This window comes from Dipodomys ordii, unplaced genomic scaffold (assembly GCF_000151885.1).
Source record: "Dipodomys ordii isolate 6190 unplaced genomic scaffold, Dord_2.0 Scaffold102, whole genome shotgun sequence".
NCBI lineage: Eukaryota > Metazoa > Chordata > Mammalia > Rodentia > Heteromyidae > Dipodomys > Dipodomys ordii.
In genome coordinates, this window is record NW_012267318.1 from 267,675 (window position 1) to 281,547 (window position 13,873).

Below are 13,873 nucleotides of genomic sequence, written 5' to 3' on the forward strand. Positions count from 1 at the left end.
GCCTGAGCTGGGTGACTTTTCCCTGGATGGAGCTGAGTCTGGCAGGTCACTTCGCTGTTAAGTTCTTGTGACCTGCTAAATGACTCGTTTTATTCCAAGACCTGAGTTGGAGCTGGCAGCTCCTCCGAGCTTTGTAGGTATCCAAGATGGAGATCACTGGTGCTGGGGGTGGGGGGAGGGGTGGTGTTCCCTCCTCTGCTCCCTGAGAAGGAGTGAGGATGCCGGGCTTCTACTCACGCCGAGTCTTGGATCCTGGGTCGTCTCTGGTCTGCAAACTGCAGGATGAAGCTGTCTGCTCCTTGTCGGTTCTTGCTGGTGTTGAGTAGAATCTGCTCGCCTGCTGCATCTGGCTCCTTCGTCCCGGACTCTCTGTGTGAGCGCTCAGGTATGGCCCCGGCTTCGGTCTCCGCCCCAACCGCCGTGGTGGCTGCTGGCAAGCGCTCAGATGTGTCTTCTTGCCTTGGCTTTCCCTCTCTTGTCGAACTCTCTGTCCTGTGATGGCACACTTGGTGTGATTCTCTGGCTTAGGACTGTTCACTGGAACTCTAAAACTGCTTTCTATGCGAGATCTTGTTCAGATTCCAGCTTCTCCTCCGCCATCTTCCCGGAACACCCCCTAGTAATATAAAATATTAAATATGATATAATAGCATAAATACAATAATAATACATTATTTATATGAAAGATGTTGAATTTACCAATTTTTATACTTCAGTTTTTTAGGAGGAAATCTTTATTTTTTAATAAAAAGGGAAATCTTTAAAATATTTATAATCATCCTGAAATATTGATTTCTTGGAAGTTATAATAGGCATATACAAAAATGTTTGTTATGAAATATTTTCATTAGCTTAGAAGAATCTAATTGTTTAATATGAGCTAAATTATATAATTTGATGATACCGTGACAAATTTCATAAACTTCATATCAGAATAGTAATTTCCATATTAAAAAGAATCCTGAAGTTGGGTATGATGGCTCATGTCTATAGTCCTGCCTATTCTGGAAGTGAATTTAGGAAGATGTCTGTTTGCAGCCAGGCAGCACAGAAGTTAATAGGACAAAAGTGATGGGCATGGAGGCTAACGCCTGTAATCCCAGCTACTGCAGAGGCTGATATTTGAGGGTCGTGGTTCAAAGCCAGCCTTGGCCAGAAAGTCTGTGATACTCTTATCTCCAGTTAATTACCAAAAAAGCTAGAAGTGACTGGGTGATGCTCTAATGGTTGAATGCTAACCTTGAGCAGAAGAGCTCAGGGACAGGACCAGGCCCAAAGTTCAAGCACTACAACCAGCAAAACAAAAACCAAGTAAGGATATATTTCCATATGTTTGTAATCCCAGTTACTTAGAGGGTGGAAGCAGCAAGCTAGTGGTCCCGGGCCATGCTGCACAAAAGCAAAACTCTTATTTAAAAAATAAACTAGGAGCAAATTTACTGGGGGCATTGCCAAGTCGTGCAAGGCCTTGAGTTCCACTCTAGTAGCAGCAACAGGAAAAAAAAATTATTATCAGATAATACTGATTTTAAAAAAACTGCAAGCACTTTGGCAAAGTAGCAGGGCATAAAATGAACCCTCAAAAAATAATGGCTTTTCTGTATGCTAACAATGAGAAAAGTGTGGCTGAAATTAGGAAAGCGACTCCGTTCATAATAGCCCCACAAAAAATAAAATACCTAGGAATTAACTGAAGAAGTGAAGGACCTCTATGATGAAAACTTTAAAATCTTGAAAAAGGAAATCAAAACAGAATTTAGAAAGTGGCAAAAATTCCCATGCTCCTGGATTGGAAAGATAAACATCATGAAAATAGCAATACTTCCCAAGGCTATCTACAAATTCAATGTGATACCTATCAAAATTCCAACCTCATTCTTCAAGGAAATAGAAGAGGCAATCCAAAAATTCATATGGAACAATAAAAGACCCCGAATAGCAAAAACGCTCCTCAACGGAAAGAACACTGCTGGAGGAATATCAATACCAAATTTCAAACTACTATAAAGCCATAGTAATCAAAACACCTTGGTACTGGCATAAGAACAGACCTCAGGATCAATGGAATAGAATTGAATACCCAGAAATGAACCTACAGACCTATAGCCATCTAATCTTCGATAAGGGAACTAAAAAAAATAGCATGGAAGAAAGACAGCCTCTTCAGTAAATGGTGCTGGCAAAATTGGTTAACTACTTGTAGAAACCTAAAGCTAGATCCTTATATATCACCCTGCACCAGAATCAACTCCAAATGGATCAAAGACCTCGAAGTCAAAGCAGACACTCTGAAAACATTACAGGATGGAATAGGAGAAACCCTAGGTCTCCTTGGCTCAGGCCGAAATTTTCTGAATAGAGACCCAGAAACACAACAAATCAAAGAAAGGTTGGACAATGGGATTGCATGAAATTGCAGAGCTTCTGCATGGCAAAGGACATCGCTAGCAAGATCAATAGAAAGCCCACGGATTGGGAGAAGATCTTCACTAGCCATACAACTTACAAGGGTCTCATTTCTTAAATATACCTGGAACTCAAAAAATTAAATCCCCCAACAACAAATCTTCAAAGAAACAACTTCCCAATAAATAAGTGGGCGAAAGACTTAAAGAGAAACTTCTCTGAAGAGTAAAGAAGGATGGCCAATAGACACATGAAGAAATGCTCAACCTCTCTAGCCATAAAAGAAATGCAAATCAAAACAACATTGAGATACCATCTCACCCCCGTTAGAATGGCTATAATCAAGAACTCTAACAACAGATGCTGGAGGGGATGTGGACAGAACGGAACCTTACTGCATTGTTGGTGGGAGTGTAAACTTGTTCAACCACTTTGGAAAGCTGTATGGAGGTTCCTCAAAAGACTCCACATAGAGCTCCCCTATGACCCAGCAATCCCACTTTTGGGCATTTACCCAAATGTTTCCAAACAATACCACACTATATCTACCAGCACAACTATGTTCATTGCAGCATTATTTACTATAGGTAAGATATGGAACCAACCCAGATGCCCCTCAGTAGATGAATGGATCAAGAAAATGTGGTATATATACACAATGGAATACTATGCCTTCATCAGAAAGAATGATATTGCCCCATTTGTTAGGAAATGGAAAGACTTGGAAAAAATTATATTAAGTGAAGTAAGCCAGGCCCAAAGGAACATGGGTCCCATGGTTTCCGTTATTTGCAATAACTAGTGTATGTCTGAGTCAAGCAGAAAAGGTCAGATAAGTTGATGTTAGGGAAATGAACCCTAAGATATGTATTCAAATGTTTTTTGTTTTTTTTTTCCTTTCATGCATTGTTTCTAACATATTTATAAAATGATTTCTATGTTGCTTTGTATGCCCCTCCCCCACGGTATAACCCATGGTTTCACTGTATTTGATGTTGGTATAATTGTGGAGGGGAAGGAAAAAAAACACATTATTAGGAACAAATAAGTTATGTCTGTGCTTATATCATTTGAAAGTATTTTATGACGGTTTTGCAACTTCTGTTGTATGTATCCATGTTCCCCAGTTAATGTCGTGAATATTGCCAGTGTTGGTCTCTGCAACAATGAATTAATAATTTTCGCATCAGTAAAAATAAGTTAATTTCCTATTAGTTTCTTAGAGCATGTGTGCTATACTTCAGTTGTCTGAAATTAGACAGTTTTTCAATTTTTAAATTTCAATTTTAAACAATTTTTTAGATACCAGTTTTAAACAAATAGTTTATGGAAGTTATAGAGATATCAGTCCCATTCATGTTCTTATCATGAACTAGACAGAATTGGCTAAAAATTCTCTAATGCGTTGTTGTTTTCACATTGAAATGAAAGATAAGAAACAATTGGAGGCTAATAATTTCTGTTTTGGCTTAAAGGTCTTCAGATATAATACCAGTAAAATGTATAGTACTATAAGTATTTTTTGACAGCCTTGGAGAAAAAGCAAAAAAATAAAATCCAAAACAGAACAACAAAAAAACCTATTATAAAACTGTATTGTATTCACACTCACTGGATTTCTAGGTTTTTGTCTATGACCCAACTCTTTAAAGACTTCATTAAAATAACCTTTATTAATTAGCAAATTAATTTAAGACTTTCTGTTGAAGCTTACAGATCTTTTGACATATAAAATGTCAGAATTAGTTCTTTTAGTATGTAATTTAGTCTGGGTTGAGCCTTGTTACTATAAAGATATGAAATATGAAATACACAAAATTCCAAAACATTTTTATGTATGTATGTTGCCATACTGAAGTTTGAAGGAAGAACTTCTGTTTGCTAGGCAAGTACTTTCTTTACAGCTTGAGCCATTCCTTTATACCTTTTTACTGCTGGTCATTTTTGAGATTGGGTCTTAACTTTTTGCCTTGACTGTCATGGATAAAGATCATCCTATTTATACTTCACCATAGCTAGTTTAACAGGTATGTGCCTCCACACCACAGCATTTTCTATTGAGATGAGATCTCATAAACCTCTTTTTTTTTTTTTTAAACCCAGGGTATCTTGGAAGGACAGTCCTCCATGTCTTGCCTCCTGCATAGTTGGGATGATGGATATGTACTGCCCTGACCAACATTGGTTTAAATGGCTCTTAAGAAGCCCTATGATGACCTGACTTTTAACCATGACCCTCAACCTTGATCCTCCTGATCTCCAATTCCTACGTAGTTTAGGATTACAAGAGTGAGCCACCAGTACCCAGCCGAACTGTAAAACATTTTGAGTGCCCACGTGAGACCACTAGTGTGGAAAAGTTCACACTATGAAACCTTGTTTCTTACTCAAGAGTTCTTACAAATACTGTGTAAGATTTCCTGTTAAGATTAAATCCCATTTTCAAAATAACTCTTTATATGTGTCATATACAAGTATCCCAATGACCAGTAGAAATTCAAAATCTGAAAGATGGTTCCAAGCAGTAGGATAAAGGATAACTTGGGCAAAATGATCTCATCTTTAAGTATCTAGTATCTCATCTTTAAGTATCTACAGTATTTAAGAATTCATTTTTATTCTGAATTATCTAGAAGAGCTGATAATGGAGTTTTATGTATCCTCTTTTTTTTCATAGACAGATATATAGAGAATCAACCTTTTCTGTTGATTGAAAATCTTCATACTATTACTAAATTTATGAAGATCCCATTTCATCCTAGAATATAGTACTTCCAGTTCATTCTCCACTTTTGTACCAATGTCAGATAGTTGTGATAATGGTCAGCTTGATCTTAATCTTCCTTCCTTCATTCAGTTCCCTCTACAGTCATTTTTGCATGAGAACTGTCTCCTAAACTGATGCTAGAATATCAGTACAGTCTTCCCAGCATGACAAACCTGGAGAAAAGAAAGCTTCTACAAAAATGTACAAAAATGGTTACCTTCAATACAAGCATTTGCTTTAGGAAATATCAATGAAGGGTTTTTTTTGTTTTTGTTTGTTTGTTTTTTTGTCAGTCGTGGGGCCTGAACTCTGGGCCTGGGCACTGTCCCTCAGCTCTTCAGCTCAAGGCTAGCGCTCTACCACTTGAGCCACGGCACCACCCCCAGCCTTTTCTGCTTATGTGGTGCTGAGGAATCGAACCCAGGGCCTCATGCATGCAACACAAGCACTCTACCACTGAGCTACCTTCCTAGCCCCTAAGTGAAGGTTTTGTTTAAGTTCTACTTGGATTTTTTGTGGGGATGGAGTAAAGGGAAGCACAACAACAATAAAGATGAAAAGCCAACATTGTAAAATAAGACCAGTCTTTTAATTAGTCCATTATATATTCCTTTATAAGCAATAAAAGAAAGACACCAATAGCTTCAAACATTCATGCATTGTGGATTCATATTGTTGTCTAGCAGGAAGTAATGCATGTTCTATAACCATTTCTGTGGATACGTAACTATATTTGAGGAATCCACCATGCTGTTAGAGTACTTTTTGATCGTACTAGACTTCTGATCCTTCATTGCAACAAATAACATTTAAATGGAGAATATGTCTCCTCTTAAGGTCACCAGAAAAGTTCTATATGTTCTTTCAAGGTTATTTTATTGGATAGCATGTAGAAGATCAGAGATTATTTACTAAAAGTTATGGTTACAAATAGATGTGTCATACAGTTCTTGGAAGTTTTTGCTTATAAATCCTGCCACTGAACTCTGTATATGATAGCAACTTTTAAAAGAGAATATTGTCTCAATAATTTTTTTTAATTTTTTATTATGATTAAGTGATTACATATTCATAGTAGTGAGATAGTGATACTTAGTTAAAATTGCAAACATATTCTAATCTTCATGGGGCAAATTGTCATTATTGTGGTCTCTAATGCTTGTGAATTCTATGAGCGTTGACAGTATAGCTATTTCTTCCACATGGGTTATTTCTTTCCTTTTGCTTAGTGTTAGCTATTCCCTCTATCCCTCTCATTACCTCCCTCCCATAGCTGCCCTTGAGTTGCTTAGTTCATTTGTCTCAATAAAAGTTGTAAGTTCTTAAATGATTATTCCTCAAATCTTTGAAAGCTTTCCTCTGTACCAAGCAACAGAAACAGACTAATATCTCTGATATCTCAGATATCTAGCTTTGTTTGGGAGTAGACTGGACCCAAGAGAAAGCAGAGACTAACCTTTGATGATTGATTAACACAGTACACAAAAGCAATTCTGTCTATTCCAGGCAGCACCTGCATTTATCTCACTGAGAATATTGTTTGTTCTCTGCTTACCTTCTGGCACTTAGCCAACTATCCCATTGGTTAGTGTGTGGTAATGACAGACTCTAGAATCTCTTCTTTAAATAAATCATTATTATAGCAATACACATTAACTCAAAAATTTGCTACAGGGCTGGGGAGATGGCTCAGTGGTAGAGTGCTTGCCTTGCATGCATGAGGCCCTGGGTTCGATTCCTCAGCACCACATAGGCAGAAAAAGCCAGAAGTGGCGTCGTGGCTCTAGTGGTAGAGCGCTAGCCTTGAGCTGAAGAGCTGAGGGACAGTGCCTAAGCCCAGGGTTCAGGCCCCACGACTGAACTCCCCCCCAAAAAAATTGCTACATAAAATTACCTTCAGAATGATATAGTAGAAAAGAGCACTAAGCTATTCAGAGATACCGTGTATTGTACCACTTCCCTAGTCTTAATGAGTATACCTTCTGAAAAACATTTTTGGTGACCTTTTGTGTTTGGTTTTAGTTTTTGAGGTATTTTTTTAAAGGTAGATTTATGTTATATTGGCATATTGTCTATTTAAAAGAAACTACTACTGTCTACTGAAAAAAAACACTATTTTGTTTCCACAGAAACCTGCTAATATTTTAGTTATGGGTGAAGGTCCTGAGCGAGGAAGAGTAAAAATTGGTATGTTATATCTTTGATAAGTCACAGTGTAGCACTCTTTTAAAACTTTTGTAGGCAGCCATATCACTTCCAGTTTTTGTTATAATAATATGCATATATTCATTTAGTTTCATATGATCCAAACCATTTTAAAGTCTGTATGTAAAAATAAAATATGTTTCATTCTCTTGAGAGGTGTCAGACATTTCTTAAGAGACTAAAATGTTCTAATTCTATAACAAGCTGTGCAAGTTTCTTACAGACCTCTGCCTTTATTAAACACTATCTATGGAGGTGAATGGCTTCTATTCTAGTTAAGGGCCAGCCTCACTTTGAGTTATAAGAGCACATAACATGCTGATTAGTCTACCATCAGTCCAGTTCACTTCATCTAGATTAGATGAGAACATGCCTCTTTTGATCTTGTCTAGATGAGGAGTTACAAACTCTAAGGGAAACCGTGAAACCAGTATAGAACCCAAGTTCTAACCTGACTGTCTTGTAGTAGTCCTTTGCCTGAGGGTGAGAAAACATATTTAATAGGTGTTTTGTACCTTGACATGTTTTCACATAGTTCATGTTTCTTGTATATCAAAGCAATATTTTACCTTACGACTTCTGGTCACATAATCTATAAGGGTAGCTCTAAGTTTATCCTAAGTGGTCATTTATTTTACTGCCATTTTGTTAATTTATGTTTGTCACTTATATTTAGTTTTGTGTGGGGGTTAAAAATGTAATTAATTCTGTTAATTAAAAACAACACAATTGCGAGTATATAACGAAGTTTAGAGTAATTTCTGGTTGAAAGATTTAGTGTGAATAGAAGGCATCAGTTGATCTATTTCACCAACAAAGAAAAGCCTGGGTATTCTTAACCCTTCTCCCTGTCCTTTATAAATCCCCCCAAATCTCACTTTTCACTTCTAATTAGACCTTTGAACTGTTCTCTTATGATACAGAGTTGGCAAGTTTTTAGTTGTAAGAACATTTGATGTACTTCAAGGTACTCCACGCTGTTGACCTTTTTGATAAGGCACTGTCAGATCTCATCTTGGTGCCATGGAATGCTTAAGTCCATACATAGATGGGCTTTTAAAGGATTCTGAACATTGTTATTAGGTGGCATCAAATGCAGTTAGAAGCTCAAGATATGCAAAATAGGAGAGGCCAAACTCAAGAATATTTATAGATGTATTCCTTATTATATGATATGGGGAAATTCTATATAATATCTTTAAAATGATCTGGTTTGGAATTTCACTTCTATGTGTGGTGCGTATTTTGTCAGCAGGTTTCAGTGTCTTCATGTATTCACATTTAAGAAGCATTTAATAAACCAGTATTTATTAATCTGACCCTTGGTTTAATTATCTGCTAAACTTTGGGGTTTTTTTTCCCTGTGTAATTAATTTGGTTAGAGCAGAATCATTAAAAATACTCAATTTACTCAACAATGAATGAATCTTGACATTTCTAAATAGATATTGTGAATAGTAATCAACATGTATTAGGCACAAGCTATGTGTAATGACACTGCATGTGATAATACTAGGGATAAAAAGCTGAAAAAACATTACATCTTCAGCTACCTCTGAGGTTTGAGTTCTTCTTGAACCTCTATTTCCTTACCTTAAAAAGGCTATGATTTTAATACTCTCTAAAGTCTTTTCCAGCTTTAAAAAAAATACTCTGATCTTTAAAATTAAGTTAGTGAAATTCAACCCAAATAAATATGAAAAATAGTATTTAAGTACTGTGTAGTCAACATCTGATTATACCAGTGAATACCTATTCAGTACCTGATGCAAATAATGAGGAGCCTTACTCTAAACAGTGTGTGAAGACAGTACACAGTGAAAATGCAGCTCATCAGCACCCCTAATCCCAATGGTGGTATGACAATGGAAAGAAAGCTCAAAGGGTTATCCTTGGCTCTGGTAGCAGATCTTATCTATAACTCAGTTGAAGTAACTCAGTTGAAGAACTAGGTGACTGTAGTTCAGAGAGACTGAAGTTCTCAAGCCTGTTGTATAGTTAGACTTCTAAAAAGGGTAAGATGCACTTACTCTCAAGATTTTATCACATTCATATCTTTCTAAATAAAAATGGTAAAATTAGACTTAGATTTCTAAAAATTTATTTACTTAGTTGTTTATTATTATTACTATTTTACAGCTGATATGGGCTTTGCTCGATTATTTAATTCACCTTTGAAGCCTTTAGCAGACTTGGATCCAGTGGTTGTAACATTCTGGTACCGAGCCCCAGAACTGCTTCTTGGAGCAAGACATTATACCAAAGCAATTGGTGAGTAGTAGAGCTAACTAAAATTCTATGACTTTTTAAAAAGTTTTTGTAAAAGATACATATTACTATATATTCTAAAATTAAGTCATTTAACAAATTATAAAAGATCAAAAGCTAACCCAAAATTCCCCTACCTAGAAATAAATCCTTATCATTAGCAATAGAAACATTTCACACATCCCTACAGAGAAAGATATGCAAAATGTGTTTAATATATAATACTATACATTTTGTTTTAAGAAAAAGGTTTATACTTAATTTTACTTGTCAAGAGAATTAAACAGATAAATTCTTGTACAAATGTTTGTTTCACCCAAAGAAATATTAGCTTCTAAGACATTCTAGAAAATTACATGAGAAAGATGATGAAAATTTTTTTTTAGGAGTTTAGGACATTTTAATCTGATTCTCCATTTTCAATGGTATTGCTTTTCTCCCTATTATAAAGAATTAGGAAATTAATACTCTTAGGCTTCTCCCTACCAGTTTCTCAATTTATAAGATATATTAGTAATATCATTAGTCATCATCTTCATCACTTTGTTAATATTTACTTTGTTTTACTGTGTGCTAACCATAATTCTCACTAATTTATACTTGTTTATACTTGTGGTAGACAATTAATAATTCATTGTAAAATATAACTACCACAGTCCTTTTACCTACTGCTTCACTATTAATGACATCTTTATTGTACTTCACTTGATTTGATTGAACTTTATTATTAACTAGTTGTTTTTTTTTTCCCCTACATGTGCTTTGCCTCTCTATTCCCCGTTAGTGTCTAATTCTATCATGGGGTCTTCTGTTCTGATTGGTTGAACTCAGGCCTAAAATACCATCTCATTCCAACATTTCCCTTATTTATTTGGGTTGGGTCTCTTGCTTTCTGAATCCCATGGTTTCATCTCTTATTTTGCTATTATTTATTCTCATGTAACTTTCTATGGAAGGATATCTAGAGATAATTTTCTAATTCTTACATTTCTGAAAATGGCCTTTATCATACATAATAGTTCAAAAATAATAGTTATAAAATCACATTTCCTCAGAAATTTAATGAAACTCCTTCGGTCTTTTAGCATCAGTATTGAAGTTTCTTGACAGTCTTGTTCTCAATCACTGATGGCTTACATGGATTTTTTTCCTTTCTGAAAACAAGTAGGATTTCCCATCTCCACAAGTGATTTGCCCATCACTTGTTGGGCACATTCAATCTGAAGTTTATATCCTGTGTCTTTGGAAATTTCTCTTGTGTATTCCTTTGATTTCCTCTACAATGTTTTCTGGTCTTCTTTTCTTAAATTTAGTATAGTCAGATGTTGGAAGTCTTGGATTGGTTCTTTATGCCATGTTTTTCTTCTCATATTTTTCTGTCTCTTTTCTAGGAACTCCTTATCTGATTATTACTATTTCATGGCATCTTCTATTGATTTATGGAAAGAAAATCTCAAATATCTGTGAGGACAGTGATAACAATGCTTGTTTGTAATTTATACTATACAGGAATAATTGCCTATGTTATCTTTGTAGGCTTTCTTTTCATTTATGTGTCTTGATCATGTTTCAATGTGGCAAATGTTTTGTTTTTTTTTTAACTATTTGTTGAAGCTCTGTCTCTTTATTTAAGAATCAGGTAACCATCTCCCCTTTCCTCTTCCCCTAAAAAAAAGCCACTTGAAGACTATGTCTTTAGATGATGGGGTATGTAGATTGGTGACAATACCATTCTAGGGGAAATCCCAAAATGCCACAAAGCAACAGTCTTTGCTCTACGGCCCAAGTCTTCAGCAAAGACTGACAAGTCTTACCTGTAAAATGTTCATAATCTAGTTGAGAAGATAGTGGAAATATATGCATAAACAACTTGTCTTTGAAAAATACACATAGCAAATGCCTTAGTATGAGTTGTAGTCTTAGCTCTGTCACTTGGGGGAGTGTGTTCAAAGTCTTTTAGCATTGTTTTTGAAAAATGAGAATTTAATCAGAGTCAGCTCGTAAATCTCCTTTTTTTTTGGTTGGTCATGGGGCTTGAACTCTGGGCCTGGGCACTGTCCCTCAGCTCTTCATCTCAAGGCAAGCTCTACCAATTGAGCCACAGTGCTACTTGTAGTTTTCTGGTGGTTTATTGGAGATAAGAGTCTCATAGACTTCCCTGCCTGGGCTGGCTTTGAACTGCAAGCGTCAGATATCAGCCTCCTGAGTAGCTAGGGTTACAGGCATGAGCCACTTGCTCCAGGTACTTAGATCTCCTTTAACCTAGATATCTATGGTTTGCAGAGTAAACTGACTTGGTTACAAAAAAAAAAAAATTAAAGCTAAGATCATTGCTATTTCTTAACCAATGATGAGTCCTATTCTCACCCTACCCACCGCTGCTGACTATGTACACCTATTTGGCCAAAATCACTTTTGGGGGAACACTTCTAAGAGAATTCACAAACATACCATTTTAATATAAGTTTTAAAAATGAGAATAGTATAAAATGAAACTTCTTCCTTAACTCCAGTATCTGCCAAACAAGCCAGCTCCTCCCATTACCTACTTAGGTAACCTGAAGGTTTGTTTAATAAAGCATTTAGCAAATTCCCTACATTATGATTAAAGCTTCATGCTAAGATTTTTCTAGCATTTTAACTTCTCTGATAACTTTAGAGTGAGCAGCTAATAGAAGAACTTTTATAGTTAAACATGCATATAATTTGTTAAATGCATCTAAGCATTACTTCCAATAACATTATTAACAAAGGTTAAATCTGTTACTGATTTGGTAGTTTAATAAAGAGAAAAGGCAGTCTGGATTCATGAGTTGAAGTTGTTTTTACCTTCTACTGCAGGTTATATTGCTGTGGCCATGTATTCAGCTGTAAAAGCTGAATCATTAAACCAGAAAGGAAACAATAGTCAGTATAACATAATCCCATAGTCATACTTTAATTCTGTTTTGAGTACTTAGCCCTTTGCTTTTGTTTAATTGACTTTGAGAAGTATGAAGGAACTATGTCTGGAATTATCACCAAAGTAGTCTCAAGTTCTCCTAAAGTGGAATTTTAAGCTTAGGTCCATCCTGAAATGTTTGCTGAATATGTGACTTTCTACTAAATAAAACTACACTGTAAAATAGTAAAAATGAGAATTAGCTTCCTCTTATCAAGATAAAAACTTGCAATTAGAATACATACTTATTAAAATAGTTTAACAGATTTTCGTCTTGCCAATTTGTGTATAATTGTTTAGTTTTCTTACAAGGAGTTAGTAGATAAGACTTTTCCATGAATTTTACACAATCTGAAAAATACAAGTAAGATAAGAAGGAGAGAGTACTTATAAAGAACTAGGGACTTACCAGCTTGATCAGCTAATAAAATTCATTATTTATATATGGATCCAAAATTTGAAAAGAGAAGAGTGGTAACTTTATAAAGGTAAGACATAATAAAAGATGTAAAAAAGAGGTTATCGGGAGGCTTTGAGCAAGATTCAATAAACTAAGTTTTCCTACTTACCTGAGTTTATTTTATTTTATTTATTTATTTATTTATTTTTGGGTCCAGTTGTGGGGCCTGAACTCTGGGCCTGAGCGCTGTCCCTCAGCTCTTCAGTTCAAGGCTAGCGCTCTACCACTTGAGCCACAGCGTCACTTCCAGCTTTTTTCTTTTTGCTTATGTGGTGCTGAGGAGTCGAACCCAGCGCCTCATATATGCAAGGCAAGCGCTCTACCACTGAACCACCTTCCCAACCCCCTGAGTTTATTTTAAAAGCAGTATAGCTTTAATGATAACTAAACTACTTCCCTTCAATTTTGTTTGCACAGTACATTCTCTTCTTTGGAATTCTTCTCAATCAGCCAGATGAATTCTTACAGTCTGCCTTGGGTGTGCTACAAGTAGTTGTAAGCATATAAGTTATTATATGTTATTAAAATACTGCTCGGCTCACCTGTCTGGCCATTAATTAAGATTGCCAAGGATCAGGGTTAAATAAGGTAGATAAGGAAAAAGAACAATAAAAAATAATTTATCCTTTCATTTCTTGATTAGGCTTTTTTTCATGTTGGATACTGGTTCTCTGTGAAAAAGTGATCTCATTTAAAAAGCCTTTTCTTATAGTTGGAGTGTTAACCTTTTATGTAAATATATGATTAACTTGTTACACAAAGTATATATAAAATTATGCATTAAGTGAAATATATATATTCTAGTTGTGGACTTTAGGAATTTTCA

General features: G+C 35.6%; 1 protein-coding gene across 1 annotated transcript in view; it reads left to right on the plus strand.

The window, feature by feature from the left end:
- Nucleotides 1-13,873, plus strand: part of Cdk8 (cyclin-dependent kinase 8) — a 68,270-nt gene that overhangs the window by 41,588 nt on the left and 12,809 nt on the right. The window contains exons 4-5 of the mRNA XM_013027319.1: nt 7,303-7,360; nt 9,518-9,649. Coding sequence (XP_012882773.1) covers nt 7,303-7,360; nt 9,518-9,649 — 190 coding nt within the window. The remainder of the gene's footprint in view (nt 1-7,302; nt 7,361-9,517; nt 9,650-13,873) is intronic.